This window comes from Oncorhynchus kisutch, linkage group LG15, assembly GCF_002021735.2.
Source record: "Oncorhynchus kisutch isolate 150728-3 linkage group LG15, Okis_V2, whole genome shotgun sequence".
NCBI classification, from domain to species: Eukaryota; Metazoa; Chordata; class Actinopteri; order Salmoniformes; family Salmonidae; genus Oncorhynchus; species Oncorhynchus kisutch.
The window spans coordinates 39,219,614-39,236,884 of record NC_034188.2 but is presented as its reverse complement, the minus strand read 5'-3'; the positions used below and the strand labels follow the sequence as shown (position 1 = coordinate 39,236,884).

The 17,271-nt window shown below is 41.0% G+C and overlaps 1 protein-coding gene across 1 annotated transcript in view; it reads right to left on the bottom strand.

The window, feature by feature from the left end:
- Nucleotides 1–17,271, bottom strand: part of LOC109905283 (relaxin receptor 1) — a 55,540-nt gene that overhangs the window by 36,884 nt on the left and 1,385 nt on the right. Inside the window, exon 2 of the mRNA XM_020502564.2 lies at nt 10,454–10,537. Within this exon, the coding sequence (XP_020358153.1) occupies nt 10,454–10,537 (84 nt within the window). The remainder of the gene's footprint in view (nt 1–10,453; nt 10,538–17,271) is intronic.

Here is a 17,271-nt window from a genome sequence, read left to right as displayed (position 1 = left end):
ATGTAATTGTCAATAAAACCCTTTGACACTTATGAAATGCTTGTAATTATACTTCAGTATTCCATAGTAACATCTGACAAAAAATATCTAAAGACACTGAAGCAGCAAACTTTGTGGAAATTAATATTTGTGTCATTCTCAAAACTTTTGGCCACGACTGTACATGTAACCAGGTAAAAAATCCGGACCCACAGTTTCTCAATGCTCCCACGAAAGGAAATAGAGCATGCAAGAAGAGCCCTGTGGCTTCAGTCTATTCGGCATGAGAGAGTGTGAAATGTGTCCAAGTAGGCTACAAGTAGCTATGTGTGTGGAAAACATTAAATACAGGTAAGACATTTAACTTGTTTAGTATAGTCTGTTTGTAACTCCACTCACTACTTGTAGCTACTGTATATATTCAGTTTTTTTGTGGTGTTGGTCTTGGCTTGCTTAATGTTCCGGTCAGTAGCTAGCTAGCACTCATTCACGTGGCTGCCAGCACTGTCATGAGAAGGGCCATGAGAGAAGCCCTACAATATTACTTTTTTCGAATTACGTTTTTTTCGAAGTAGTGAGAATGCTCAGGAGCAGGCAATGTTGAAAACTAATCTTTAGATGTGTACTTTCCGTAAATGTAGTTTTGTAACTAAATAAAAAATAAAAGTCAACAAAAATATTGTTTGAAAAAGGTCAAGTATTTGCTTTTGAGCCACAGGCAGGCGGGACGCGGCGTTCTACAGTGCCTTCTGAAAGTATTCAAACCTCTAGACCTTTTCCACAGTTTGGTGTTTAGTGTGAATTTAAAATTGATTAAATTTAGATTTTGTGTCACACAATACACAATACCCCATAATGTGGAATTGATGTTAAGGATTTTTTACAATTTTAAGAAAAAATGAAAAGCTGTCTTGAACTAATAAGTATTCAACCCCTTTGTTGTGGCAAACCTAAATCAGTTAATGAGTAAAAATGTCACACGTTACATGGACTCACTATGTGTGCAATAATAGTGTTTAACATGATTTTTGAATAACTACCTCATCTCTGTACCCCACACATACAATTATCTGTAAGGTCCCTCAGTCGAGCAGTACATTTCAAACACAGAGTCAACCACAAAGGCCAGGGAGGTTTTCCGAAGCCTTGCAGAGAAGGGCACTTATTGGTAGATGGGTAAAAAAAAATGCAGACATTGAATATCCCTTTGAGCATAGTGAAGTTTGTAATTATACTTCGGATGGTGTATCAATACACCCAGTCACTGCAAAGATACAGGTGTCCTTCCTAACTCATTTGCCGGAGAGGAAGGAAAACGCTCAGGGATTTCACCATGAGGCCACTGGTGACTTTAAAACAGTTTGAGTTTAATGTATGTGATAGGAGAGGATGGATCAACAACATTTTAGTTGCTCCACAATACTAACCTAAATTATTTAGTGAAAAGAAGGAAGCCTGTACAAAATAAAAAATATTCCAAAACATACATCCTGTTTGCATTAAGGCATTAAGTAAAACTGAAAAAAAGCTGAATACAAAGCATTATGTTTGGGGCAAATCCAACACACGCCAAGTTCTACATCATATTTTCAAGCCTAGTGGTGGCTGCATCATGTTATGGGTATGCTTGTCATCAGCAAGGACTAGGGACTATTTTAGGATAAAAATGAAATGGACTAGAGCTAAGCACATGCAAAAACCTGGTTCAGTCTGCAGTGGAAGACAAATTCACCTTTCAGTACAAACAATAACTTAAAACACAAGGCAAACTATACAGTTGCTTACCAAGACGGCATTGAATGTTCCCCATTGGCCGAGTTAGTTTTGTCTTAAATTTGCTTGAAAATCTATGGCAAGACTTGAAAATGGTTGACTAGAAATGAACAACAAACACCTCGACAGAGCTAGACTAATTTGTTTTAAGTATAATGTGCAAATATTGTATAATCCAGGTGTGCTAAGGTGATTCTAACATGTATTGACTCAGTGGTGTGAATACTTATGTAAATTAGATATATATCCATTACATTTTTATAGATTTGCAAACATTTCTAAAAACATATTTTCACTTTATCATTATAGAGTATTATGTGTAGATGGGTGAGAGAAAAAAATGATTTAATCCATTTTAAATTCAGGCTGTCACAACTGTTATGTTTGTTCCTTATATAATGACAAACAGGGGCGTAGGTTTAACTACGTTTAATGAACATGTACTTCAGCTAGAAAAGTCCATGTTTAGCCATGCAAGGCATTCTTTAACCAACTCCCGCGCACACATAGCCTGCTGGGTAACGTAGTCTAAATGTTATTAACACATAACAACACAACAACAAAATGTAGAATAAGTCAAGGGGTATGAATACTTTCTGAAGGCACCGTATCTAATACCGACTGGGACTATATAAATGTGATACTCTTATTGTCCATTTGATTCCATGGTTGCCATGGTGCCTTTATGGCAATTTAGGCTTATTCTGCCGTACAAAGGGAAAATGCAGCACTGCGTAATTTTCTTTTAAGCAAAATCTGACTTCAAAGTCTTTTTCTGTCTAGGCAGACAGCAATTTCTGATACTTAATGATATATTCTTATCACCTGGCTTGTTCTAGTGTCAGGAATACCACATTAATCAGATAATATACCTGGCTATTAGAACAGATGAAATACTTTTAACCAAATTAGTAGTTACTGCGTTTTGCCTTTGTAGGGCAGTATTGCTCTGCTATTTTAGTTGCAATTTAGTTTAAATTTAAACTAACACAATTTAAAATGTGAATTTTTTTCCTGAATAACCTTTTGTTTTTGAGTAGCTAATCAAGTACTGATCATTTTAATGTAGTAATTATGAACCTCAATGTTAAAATCAGTTAAGCAATTGGACTTTCCTGCCACCAACAAAGTATATATTTTTTGTTTTATTTTTAATACCTGCATTGAAGTGTCTCACCTACTATCTCCTGAGGACTACAAAGTACAGAAATGGGGGACACTCACTCGCATATTTTACTCAAGAGGATTAAACAAACCCTGAGTATGTAGCAAAAAAAAGTGACTTTTTCAATTTCTATAGTACAGAAAAGCTCACAGGCTGGTACGAATCCATCCATAAAACAGTCCACACAGAACTGTATGTCTCCCTTTCTCTATACAGCATAGATTCTGACTCTGCGGCCTGTTAAAAAAGTCCATGTACCACCTCTATCGGAGGCCCTTTTAAGACTAGGCACTGTTGAATGTATAGTCTCTAACAAATAAGTCTCTACTAGTACAATAGTTTATCACTGACAATGACCTGGGACTAATATGTTTGACGGGAAAACATGGCACAGAAATGGTCATTTAAACCTACTCAATGAAACTAAATATCTTGAAACAGCTTGTGCCCATGGCAGGGGTGGTGGTCTTGCTGTTGTCCACCAACTGTTTTGATCTGAAAATGTTGCCTGCCCCTGCAGCCTTTATTAAGTGAGTACATGGCTTTTAGAATGAAGACTCCCAGTTCTCTCACTGTGATACTTATCTTGTAACAGAGTTTTCTGAGCTGATCACCTCTGTGTCCTTCCCTCTCCAATGTTGTAATCCTAGGTGATTTCGTTCACATTGATTCAACAAAATGCTCCTCTGCTACTGACTTCCTGAACGTGTTTGACTGGTACAGCATGTCAATGTCCCCACACACAATCGTGGTTATGTTGGGGTTTGTTCCTTGTTCCTTGTCAATTATTGGCTCATTGGTGAAATTAGCATTCAGACAATATCTTTAATTAAATCAATCAATTAAATCAATCATCTTTATTAATGCAATTACAGACAGAAGTTGACAACAGGAACATAGCACGCATGTTTCCGAGTAAGTTCTGGAAAATAGTCAAGGGTCCAAGTTATTTTATTAATCCCAAAGCCCAGCCTTAGTGATGTCAATGCCTACATCATTACCTTCTACTCATGAGACCAATCCCATCCATACACACAATTCAGTGTTATCTAAAGGCTCAGCAGTAAATGTCCACTCCCCAAGTTGATTTATAGTGGAATGTCTGACTAGTCTCCTTTCTCTTTCACTCCCCTGCAGGGTTCTTTCGTCACAGACACCCTGTATTGACTGCCATAATTCACACATCCCCCAGACCATTTCTTCATAAGAAGAAGAGACTAGAAAATAATTGTGGAACAATATTAAACCTTATAATGAATATATATATATATATATATATATATATATATATATATATATATATATATATATATATATTCTGTTCATCTGTAGTCTAGGACCCGATAAATTTAAAGAGGGAGGGGTCTTATAACTCTCCCCCTTCTATTAATACAACATAAGCATAATCAATTATTATAATACAGCAACATTTGGTACAGCCCCTACCATGGCCCCAAGGTGAACCCAACAGTTATACAACTAAACCTCATCACTGGAGAAGTCCTAGATGTACATGAGCTAGGTGTATCTGACCAAAGGGCCGTGACGATGTCTGTGAGTACTCCTTCACTTCAGCCCCAAGCACAATATTAAATTCAGAAACATCAAGTCCCTTGACACATCCCTCTTCCAGGAGACTGGCTGACTGACTGCCTTGACTCCACCCCTGATGAAATGGTCTACCTATATAATAGCACTCAAAGCAACAGCCTTGCCCCTGAAAAAACATGTAAAGCACCCTTCCAATGGTCCTCCCCATGGTTCCCAGAAGAGCTGCGCAGCATGAAGACCCACGGCCTCAGTTTAGAACGTCTGTTGAGAAGTACTGGCCTTACTGTCCACCTACTGGCCTATAATGACCACCAAGCATGCTATTTCCTGTGTGGCTCAGTTGGTTGAGCATCGCGCTTGCAACGACAGGATTGTGGGTTTGATTCCCACAGGGGATCAGTATGAATATGTATGCACTCACTACTATAAGTTGCTCTGGATAAGGGTGTCTGCTAAATGAGATAACATGTCATGTATTTCAAATCACTAAAAGAAGACCACTCTGCCATTAAAGACTATGACTGAGGAAATCCCAGGACCTTGTTTTCTACCATCAGTCGCCTCCTCCACCCTACAGACGCCCTCCCAGAACAAGTACCGAACAATGCAGTTATTCAAGGCTAAAATCAACGCAATTCAACAAAACATTGTATCCCCCAACCCCACGCTGGCTCATAACCCACGGCTTCACTTGCACCTCAGTGCTTACAAGCTTTATCAGGCTCTCCCATCTGGCTTTACACTCATGTTCAGTACTGAGACAGCCCTGGTGAAGGTTGTAAATGAAATGCTCAATGCTGCAGATACAGGATCCTCCACCATCTTGATTATTCTGGACCTCGGTGCATCAGAGAGCACACTGCCATTTGTGGGACTGCACTTAACTGGTTCACCTCCTACCTCTCAAACCGCAAGCAGTACATCACCCTAGGTGAGGCAAAATCAGAGGAGTCCACCTTAACCTGCAGTGTCCCACAAGGGGTCGGTATTGGGACCTGTCCTCTTCCTGCTTTACTTGCTCCCACTTATCCAGATCTTCAGACAGCACAGTGTCCAATTCCACTGCTATGCAGACGACACACAGGTGTACGTTGAAACAAAGCCTGACACAACATCTGCTCTGTCAACATTGTCCAACTGACTGGAAGAAGTAAAATATTGGATTCAGAACAGCTTCCTCCAACTCAGCAGCAGCACGACAGAGGCTGATAGGCACCACCCAGCAGACCACCAACTCCTGCAGCATCCGCCTGTCATGGATGGCTGTAGGGCAGCCCCAAAAGTGACTCTTCTTATCAGCACTTATAAAAAAAGTTGTTTTCTTCTCAGGAATTCAGCCATCTCTGTATTGTCTCTCCAACCCCCAATCATACCTCATTTAATAGACTTTGTTAACATTAATTGCATAGTCTCATTACGAGTCGCATGTGAGGTGTATATAATATGCATATATGATAATTATTACCCCACTACATGGACACATCATCCCCCTCTCCTCAGCCATCACTAATTTGGGTATGAAATTTGACCCCACACTCTATTTCAATGCCCACAGTAGTCACGTCTTTAAAACGTCATTCTTTCACTTGAAGAACATCTCCCACCTAAATCTCTCACCACATCTGACGCAGAAAGGCTAAGCCATGCATTCATTTTCTCCAGAATTATGGGAACACAGTACTTGGGGGGCCTGCCTTCAAATTCAATTCATAAACTACAGCTCATCCAAAACAGTGCCTCTTGGATTCTGACACAAACTAAAAAGTCTACTCACATCACCCCTATCCTTGCTGTTCTCCATTGGCTACCTGTTCCTCAAATAATTGACTATAAAATTATCCTCCTTGTCTACAAAGCCCTAAATGGCGTCAGCCCCACCTACCTGTCAGACCTACTCTCCCCCTATGAACCTCCACGCACCCTCCGTTCAAGCCATGCAAAACTGCTCCATGCCCCCAGGACCAAGCTCCGAATAACGGGGGGCCGTGCTTTTTCCTCCCACGCCCATGGAACTAATTTCCTGATAAACTCAGGTTGCTATTAAAACAGACCTTAAGACAAATCTCTATCGGCTGGCCTACCTTTTATGGCCTTCCTCCTAGACTACCAAGACGACATTGAATGTTCCCGAGTGGCCAAGTTTGTTGTGTCTTAAATCGGCTTTTAAATCTATGGGAAAACTTAAATAGCTGTCTACCAATGATCAACAACCAACTTGACAGAGCTCGAAGAATTAAAAAAATAATAAGGTGCAAATATTGGGGCTGCAGGTAGCCTAGTGATTAGAGCGTTGGGCCAGTAACCGAAAGGTTGCAAGATCAAATCCCTTACCTGACAAGATAACAAACAATCTGTTGTTCTGCCCCTGAACAAGGCAGTTAACCCACTGTTCCTAGGATGTCATTATAAATAGGAATTTGTTCTTAACTGACTTGCCTAGTTAAATAAGTGTACAATCCAGATCTCTCTTAGAGACTTACCCAGAAAGACATAAAGCTGTAATTGCTGTCAAAGTTTATTCTAACATTCGGACATCTAACATTTACTTTTCCCACATTTTGTTAGCCTTATTCTAAAATGGATTCAAGCTCAGGTGCATCCTGTTTCTTTCCATTTTTTATTATTTCACCTTTATATAACCAGGTAGGCCAGTTGAGAACAAGTTCTAATTTACAACTACGACCTGGCCAAGATAAAGCAAAGCAGTGCGACAAAAACAACAGAGTTACACATGGGATAAACAGACGTACAGTCTATAAGGCAATAGAAAAATCTATATACAGTCTGTGAAAATGTAGTAAGATTAAGGAGGTAAGGTGATAAATAGGCCATAGTGGCGAAATAATTACAATTTAGCGTTAACACTGGAGTGATAGATGTGCAGATTATGATGTGTAAGTAGAGATACTGGGGTGCAAAAGAGCAACAACAAAAATATATATATGGGGATGAGGTAGTTGGGTGGGCTATTTACAGATGGGCTGTGTACAGGTGTAGTGAAAGGTAATCTGCTCTGACAGCTGATGCTTATAGTTAGTGAGGGAGATATAAGTCTCCAGTTTCAGTGACTTTCACAATTCGTTACAGTCATTGGCAGCAGAGAACTGGAAGGAAAGGCTTTGGGGATGACCAGTGAAATATACCTGCTGGAGTGCGTGCTACGGGTGGGTGTTGCTATGGTGACCGGTGAGCTGAGATAAGGTGGGGCTTTACCTAGCAAAGACTTATAGATAACCTGGAGCCAGTGAGTTTGGCGACGGATATGTAGCGAGGGCCAGCCAACGAGAGCATACAGGTCGCAGTGGTGGGTAGTATATGGGGCCTTAGTGACAAAACGGATGGCACTGTGATAGACTACATCCAATTTGCTGAGTAGAGTGTTGGAGGCTATTTTGTAAATGACATCGCCGAAGTCAGGATCGGTAGGATAGTCAGTTTTAGAGGGTATGTTTGGCAGCATGAGTGAAGGAGGCTTTGTTGCGAAATAGGAAGCAGATTCTAGACATCATTTCGGATTGGAGATGCTTAATGTGAGTCTGGAAGGACTCACATTAACTAGTGTCTAACCAGACACCTAGATAATTGTAGTTGTCCACATTTTCTAAGTCAGAACTGTCCAGAGTAGTAATGCTAGTCGGGCGGGTGGATGTGCGGGCAGCGATCGGTTGAAGAGCATGCATTTAGTTTTACTAGCATTTAAGAACATTTGGAGGCCATTGAAAGAGTGTTGTATGGCATTGAAGCTAGTTTGGAGGTTTGTATTTTTCCATTGACCATTCTTGAGATGATTCTGCAACTTGATTGGAGTCCACCTGTGGTAAGTTCAATTAATTGGGCATGATTTGGAAAGGCACATGCCTATATAAGGTCCAAAAGTTGATTGTGCATGTCAGTGCAGTAACCAAGCTATGAGAGGATTGTGTCGGGGCACAGATCTAGGAAAGGATACCATTTCTGCAACATTGAAGGTCCCCAAGAACACAGTGGCCTACATCATTCTTAAATTGAATAGGTTAGGAACCACCAACATTCTTCCTAGAGCTGGCTGCCTGGCCAAATTGAGCAATCAGGGGAGAAGGTCCTTGGTCAGGGAGGTGACCAAGAACCCGATGGTTATTCTGACAGAGCTCCAGAGTTCCTCCGTAGAGATGGGAGAACCGTCCAAAAGGACAACCATCTCTGCAGCACTCCACCAATCAGGCCTTTACGGTAGAGTGGCCAGACGGAAGTCACTCCTCAGTGAAATGCACATGACAGCCCGCTTGGAGTTTGCCAAAAGACACCTAAAGGACTCTCAGACCATGAGAAGCAAGATTCTCTGGTCTGATGAAACCACGATTGAACTCTTTGACCTGAATGCCATGCGTGCCATCATCCCTACGGTTAAGCATGGTGGTGGCAGCATCATGTTGTGGGGATGTTTTTCAGAAGCAGGGACCGGAGACTAGTCAAGATCGTGTGAAAGATGAACGGAGCAAAGTACATCGAGATCCTTGACGAAAACCTGCTCCAGAGCGCTCAGGACCTCCGACTGGGGCGAATATTCACCTTCCAACAGGACAACAACCCTAAGCACACAGCCAAGTCAACGCAGGACTGGCTTCGGGACAAGTCTCTGAATGTCCTTGAGTGGCCCGGCCAGAGCCCGGACTTGAAACTGATTGAACATTTCTGGAGAGACCTAAAAATAGTTGTGCTGCAACGCTCCCCATCCAACTTCACAGAGCTTAAGTGGAACGGCAGAGAAGAATGGGGGAAATTCCCAAATACAGGTGTGCCAAGCTTGTAGCGTCATACCCAAGAAGACTCAAGGCTGTAATCGCTGACGAAGGTGCTTCAACAAAGTTCTGAGTAAAAGGTCTGAATACTTATGTAAATGTCATAATATTATTTTTTTGTATACATTTGCTACAATTTCATTATGTGGTATTGTGTGTTGATTGACGAGGGAAAAATATGATTTAATACATTTTAGAATAAGTGTAACGGCGTTCTTCGTTTGTCGAAAGAGAGTCGGACCGAAATGCAGCGTGGTGGTTAATCATGATCTTTAATGAGGAAATGGTGACGATACATGAAATAACTAATAAATACAAAAACAACAAACGGAACGTGAAACCTAATTACAGCCTATCTGGTGAAACTACACAGAGACAGGAACAATCACCCACGAAAGACAAAGCGAACTCAGGCTACCTAAATACGGTTCCCAATCAGAGGCAACGAGAATCACCTGACAGCTGATTGAGAACCGCCTCAGGCAGCCAAGCCTATACAACACCCCTAATCAGCCGCGATCCCAAATACTACAAACCCCAATACGAAATACAACACGTAAACCCATGTCACACCCTGGCCTGACCAAAATATATAACGAAAACACAAAAACCTAAGACCAAGGCGTGACAATAAGGCTGTTGTCATGATCCCTACGGAACTTTCATCACGCACACCTGTCCCCTATTCCCACTGATTAGTATTTGTATATATGTGCCCTTTATTTTCCATTGGGCTGTCCATTATTGTTACTATGTTTGTTGGTGCGTGTGAGTACCTGTGTTTTGGCTTTTGTGCCATTGTGGATTGGGCGTAGGTATTGTGTGTAGATAGATGGGTGCGAAAAGCAATCAATTTCACCAATTTTGAATTCAGGTTGTAACAAATCAAAATGTTGAATAAGTCAAGGGGTATGAAAAGTTTCTGAAGGCACTGCATTTGCTTGGTGTATTTCTCTCAAGAAGACTTGAAGAAATTTTCCCCTATTACTGCTTGTGAGTAGCGAAGTTATAGAACTGCCAAAAAGGATGGATTAAAAAAAAGAATTCAAAGTACTGATCCAGTAGGCAGAATGGTTGTCTTTCTGCACTAATGCACTTGCTTATTGGTTCTTTGAAAACATTTGACTCAACTTACCTGTAATAAGCATAATAGTTATTGGAGAAAGGGGAGACAGTACATTTATGAAATTTCATATACAGTACTTACAACATTTATCGGACTTGGTCCCGATGTCGATGTTGGGCATCCCAAAATACTTGTCAAAAAGATGGGGCCATCCATTGTTATCTCCTAGGAAACAAAATATAAACATATTATTTTACTGGTCAGAAATAGTACATCCTTATGTCCATCTTCCACAGAGCAAACATCAACATTCTATCATACTTTATTAATAATTTAGATACATGCCAAGGTGTCAATTAATACCTTCTACAACACAGCAGGAACAATCTATTTTTTTTTGCCTGACATCAGCTTGACATCCATTAACCAGCCAGTAGGCCTCAAGTTTTGACACGGCAGATTCTTACTCAAGAAGTCTAGGGCTTAGACTAGGTGCCAATCGGTTTCTGCTCTCTTGCCAACTCCTTATGGAATTATTATGTTTGGCTTGACAATAACAGCAATGGAGTTGGCAGGAGCACTACAAGATATGGGACCAGGCTTTCTAGGGCTCATTCTTTGAACCATGAAAAGATAAATAGATTGCCTATTTTTGGTAGATCAATCTGGAATTAAGTTTGGGTTTGCCAATATACACTGAAAAAAAATTGAAACGCAACATATAAAGTGTATGTCCCTTGTTTCATGAGCTGAAATAAAAAATCCCAGACATTTTCCATACGCACAAAAAGCTTATTTCTCAAAAATGTTGTGCACAAATGTGCTTTCATTCCTGTCAGTGAGCATTTCTCCTTTGCCAAGATAATCCATCCACCTGACAGGTGTGGCATACCAAGAAGAGGATTAAACAGCATGATCATTACACAGGTGAACCTTGTGCTGGGGATAAAAAGCCCCTCTAAAATGAGCCGTTTTGCCACACAACACAATGCCACAGATGTCTCAAGTTTTGAGGGAGTGTGGAATTGGCATGCAGACGGTAGAAATGTCCTCCAGAGCGGTTGCCAGAGAACTGAATGTTAATTTCTCTACCATAAGCCACTTCCAATGTCATTTTAGACAATTTGGCAGTATGTCCACCTGGCCTCAAGCCGCAGACCACATGTATGGCTTTGTGTGGGCGAGCAGTTTGCTGATGTCAACATAGTAAACAGAGTGCCCCATGGTGGCGGTGGGGTTATGGTATGGGCATGCATAAACTACACACAACGAGCACAATTGGATTTTATCGGTGGCAATTTGAATGCACAGAGAATCCATGACGAGAACCTAAGGCACATTGTTGTGCCATTCATCCACCGCCATCACCTCAAGTTTCAGCATGATAATGCACGACCCCATGTCGCAAGGATATGTACACAATTCCTGGAAGCTGAAAATGTTCCAATTCTCCCATGGTCTGCATACTCACCATACATGTCACCCATTGAGCATGTTTGGGATGCTCTGGATCAACGTGTACGACAGTGCATTCCAGTTCCCGCCAAAATATCTATCAACTTTGCACAGCCATTGAAGAGGAGTGGGACAAAATTCCACAGGCCACAATCAACAGCGTGATCAACTCTATGTGAAGAAGATGTGTCGAAGCTGCATGAGGCAAATGGTGGTCACATCAAATACTGACTGGTTTTCTGATCCACGCCTCAACCTTTTCTTTTTATGGTATCTGTGACCAACAGATGCATATCTGTATTCCCAGTCATGTGAAACCCATAGATCAGGGCCTAATTTATTTATTTCCATTGACTGATTTCCTTATATGAACTGTAACTCTGTAAAATCTTAGAAATTGTTGCATTTCTATCTTTGTTCAGTATAAATACTACAAGCTTTTAGGACAAACCATCTCAATAGATTAATTTTTGTAAAACATTTTTTACTTCCTTAGACACAAAAAGAAGTTATTATGTTAACAAGGAATAAATTGTCCTTTCTAACAGCTCCCCTATTACTAGTGCAAATGGTTATGCTGTTTTTGCTGCCCTTCAACCTACTGCAGCATCATCAGTCACGACTGTCACATATTTCAAAAGTATAGCATGGATGTGGGATCGTAATTTGAGCCAGTTTGCTACAGCAGGAAAATAATCCTTCAAGAACAGGAAATGTGAATTATTATGCGCATTATAATTAATGGACATTTTTGTAGGGGTTGATACATTTTCAGTAAATTAAGTCTGACATTTCAAAGTAAAACATTTCCAACAGGGTGATCAAATTAAGATTCTACTTCTGTAGAAGTTAGGGCCTTTTAACACCATATAGTGCAAACACACATACTCACAGCCCCAGGCACATACCCAAACATACATACACCAAAACATACAGTATACACACACACACACGTTTGTTTTACTATCCCTGCGCGGACCTGATTTATTCCTATTCAAAGTCTTGTTTTCCCTAACCCCTAACTCCAGTTGTAACCCTTAACCTAACCTCTAAGCCTTAAAATAGCCTTGTGCTGACCTGCGAAATGTAGCCGCTTGTCCAAATGTTCCTTGTTTTATCATCCTTGTGAGGACTTCTGGTTTAAGACCAAACACACACGCACAGACACTCATCTCCACAGTCACTTTCAACTTGTTCTTGTCCCAGTCTGTAATCCCCACTAGAGTTCTCATTTTCAGCCCAAACACAATTCTGTGAATTGAGTCGCGCAGGGCGGGACTCGGGCTTGCCGTGCTATGTGAATAAAACATGAACTATGTGTCTGCGCACCTTTTAGCCTACTACGGCTCTCTCTCTGCTTGATTTTACTTAAAGGCATGAATGACTCGTGTTGCATCATGACATGAATGAATGAGTGTTTGATTATATTAAAGAAGGCAAAGTTACGTTATAGATAAAACAGGACACACACTCACAGCTTGATGATGGACAGATTGTATTAGGCAACTAGAGTCCAGATCAAAATAATACACTTGATTTAGGCTACATTATTGCAAGCTAAATGTTTCTGGTCAGTGATAGATGAGCACACAAATAAATGAGCTACCACCTCCATTTGCCCAGCCAGAGATCAATTAACCAAATATACAGACCGATTCAGTGAAACAAAATCACATTGATTCAGACATGTCACAGGCTTTTGGTCAGGAGTAGGACAGGCTACTATGTGAGTGAAGAGCAACATTCAGTTGTTAAGCTACATAACATGCTAACAAAATGTTCTGATAGGCTAATATATGAGTAAACTATATTTTTTTTTTATTTAACTCGGCAAGTCAGTTAAGAACAAATTCTTATTTACAATGACAGCCTACCCCGGCCAAACCCGGACGATGCTGGGCCAATTGTGCGCCGCCCTATGGGACTCCCAATCAAGGCTGGATGTGATGCAGCCTGGATTTGAACCAGGGACTGCAGTGACACCTCTTGCACTGAGATGTAGCACCTTAGACTGCTGTGCCACTAGGGAATAAAGATGATCATGAGCACTCACTTTAACTTAGCCATATTGTTTCCAAATATCCAAACGGAAATTCAGTGAAAATTAAAATCGGACATCGATTGTCTCAAAGCTGTGCGATGGCGCTGTCCCAATCTAATGGTGCTGAAATGATAATCTCGGTGACCACACACCACTATTGGTTTAAATTGGCATAATAGTTTGATATGACTTTGGGGACTCTATTTTCGTCTGGCGTTAAGGCGACACTAGTGTCAAACGCACGTTAGTTTGCAATTCTGTCACGTAAAAACTGTCGCACTGGCAATTTCCAGCCCTAATGCCATGTTCGGCAATTTACCTGTGTAAAATCAGCAAGCTCGCGCTCTGATGGGAAGGGTAGAAATATTTTAAGCGTGTACTTAAAAACATGATCCAAAGTGCTAATGTCAGGCAGTGCTAGTATTTTCGTTTTATTTGATTAAAACCAAGCATAGCTTCCCCTTCTCTCAATGAAGTCTTCCTTTTTTGTCCTGCCCAATGTAATCAAGTAGGCTAGTCAAGACGGTTGATAAAGTGTTTGGGTCAAGCTATATTAAAATATAACATTTGAGAGGAGCAAAACAGTGAGCTGACATTCCCTTTTTATCTATGTATTGTAGGCAGGCCTACATTATTTTAGCCATGCCTTGGACATGCGTCAAACCCCTCCATGATGTAGGCTAAATGTGTCCATGCCCATCATGAAACAAGAGATGAGAACATCAGTGAATACCGGTGAACCTCGTATTCTCCTGTAACAATTGTTTGATTTCCGTTTCATATTTTTAAAACCCAAACCCTCTGTAGGCTACCCTTACGCTAGGCCTACTATAATGAAGGCAATGCATTGTCTTTTTTATGCTGGCGATTTAATGATATCATTACATTTCACATGTTTTTATTGTTAATAAAACAGATTTCTTCTTATTAAAACCAAATTTACTAGTATGAATCACTGTCCTGGTTTTGTGGTGAGAACATCCATGGCACGCATACCATGCAACTTCGGGAGAAGTGTGAATGTGATCTGTAAGATGGTTTTCCCCTATTTTGTGATATCCAATCGGTAGTTAGTCTTGTCCCATCACTGCAACTCCCATATGGACTCGGGAGAGGTGAAGTTCGAGAGCCACTCGTCCTCGAAAACACGACCCTGCCAAGCCACACTGCTTCGACACACTGCTCGCTTAACCCGGAAGCCAGCCGCACCAATGTGTCAGGGGAAACACCATACAACTGGCAACCGAAGTCAGCATGCATGCGCCCGGCCTGCCACAAGGAGTCGCTAGAGGTTGATGGGACAAATACATCCCGGCCGGCCAAACCCTCCACTAACCCGGACAATTCTGGGAAAATTGTGCACCGCCTCATGGGTCTCCCGGTCGCGAACGGCTGCGATAGCCTGGGATGCGACAGCCTCTAGCAGTACAGTACCTTAGACCGCCACTTGGGAGGCCATTGAGTGGATATTCTCCCTTTATTTTTATATTGGATCTTTGTCCAGCTAATGTGAAAAGTTTGGATGTGTGTAAGACTCTCCATAATCTGCGTTGTTTTAATATTATATGCCACGGGAAGCAATTATGGCTGCAATGGAGAGGTTCAAAAGCTTCAAGTTCCTCTGCGCCGTGAAGAAAGCATGGCAGCGCCTCTTCTCCCTCATGAAGCGGAAACCATTTGACATGGCCGCTCAGATCCTCAGGAACGTTTACAGCTGCATCATTGAGAGCTGAGCTGAGCTGACTGGATGTATCACCATCTGGTATGGCAACTGCACCGCACTCGCTCAGAAGACACAACAAAGGGTGGTGAGGACGGCCCAGCACATCACTGGGAGTGAGCTTCCAGCCATCCAAGATGCATGCCAGGCAATGTCTGAGAAATGCCAAAGCATTTGCAGAAGACTCTATTCCCTGGCCATAAGACTGTTAAATGGCTAACAACTACTGCTCTACCTCTCCCACAGACTATCCTCACTGACTATGCCCATCCACACACACCTACGCTGCTGCTAAAATTATTATTGTTTAGATGTATTACTACCACTACGATGCTGTTAAATTATTATTGATATCCATTACCATGAGTATCCATTTATTTGTCACTATTACTTCTGTTTAAATGCATATTTTATCATTAGTATATTACCATGAGTATTTATACATTCCTGCAGCAGGAATCCTGCTACCAGTTGCTTTATTATTAATCCTGCTACCAGTCACTTTCTCCTTATCCCTGCCAACATGTAAATACAAGTCGGAAGTTTACATACACTATAGCCCAAATACATTGAAACTCAGTTTTTCACAATTCCTGACATTTAATCCTAGTCAAAAGTCCCTGTCTTAGGTCAGTTAGGGTCACCACTTTATTTAAAAAATATGAAATGTCAGAATAATAGTATAATGATTTATTACCGCTTTTATTTATTTCATCACATTCCCAGTGGGTCAGAAGTTTACATACACTCAATTAGTATTAAGTATTGCCTTTAAATTGTTTAACTTGGGTCAAATGTTTCGGGTGGCCATCATTAAGCTTCCCACAATAAGTTGGTTGAATTTTGGCCCATTCCTCCATGACAGAGCTAAGTGTAACTGAGTCAGGTTTGTAGACCTCCTTGCTCACACACACTTTTTCAGTTCCTGCCCACAACTTTTCTATAGGATTGAGGTTAGGGCTTTGTGATGGCCAATCCAATACCTCGACTTTGTTGTCCTTAAGCCATTTTTCCACAACTTTGGAAGTATGCTTGGGGTCGTTGTCCATTTGGAAGTCCCAAGCTTTAACTTCCTGACTGATGTCTTGAGATGTTGCTTCAATATATCCACATAATTGTCCATCCTCATGATGCCATCTATTTTGTAAAGTGCACCAGTCCCTCCTGCAGCAAAGCACCCCAACAACATGATGCTGCCACCCCACTGTACACCTATGTAGATATTCCATTAAAAAATGTAATTAAAATAACAAAAAACAGCAGTTGACAGCTACATAATTCATTTTCAACATTAACAATGTCTGCACTGTATTTCTGATCAATTTGATGTTATTGCAAGGACATTTCTAAATGACCCCAAACTTTTCCAACCTAGTTTATATATTAAGAGCATAACAAATGGCCCCAAGAAGAGTTTGCGGGTAATTCTCTTTGTCATTTCAAAGTTTTATCTGCATTCTATTTTGGGTGAAATATGAATGTGACTCATATCTTGGATGCACAGATATACACATTGTTTTTTTCCTTACTTGTCAGGACATTTGGGTGAATTGTTAGGGCATTGGGGTCCTGATAAGGTAGGAAAACAATTCCACACACACACACACACACACACACTTCCTTTGCTCAGACTAGGCTATTACAATGCTCATAGGAGCTGTTTATGAGTAAAATACAGTACATTAACTACAGGCAGACAATGCGGAACCCAACCAGACCCAAAATGAGTTGGTTTGGGTCCTC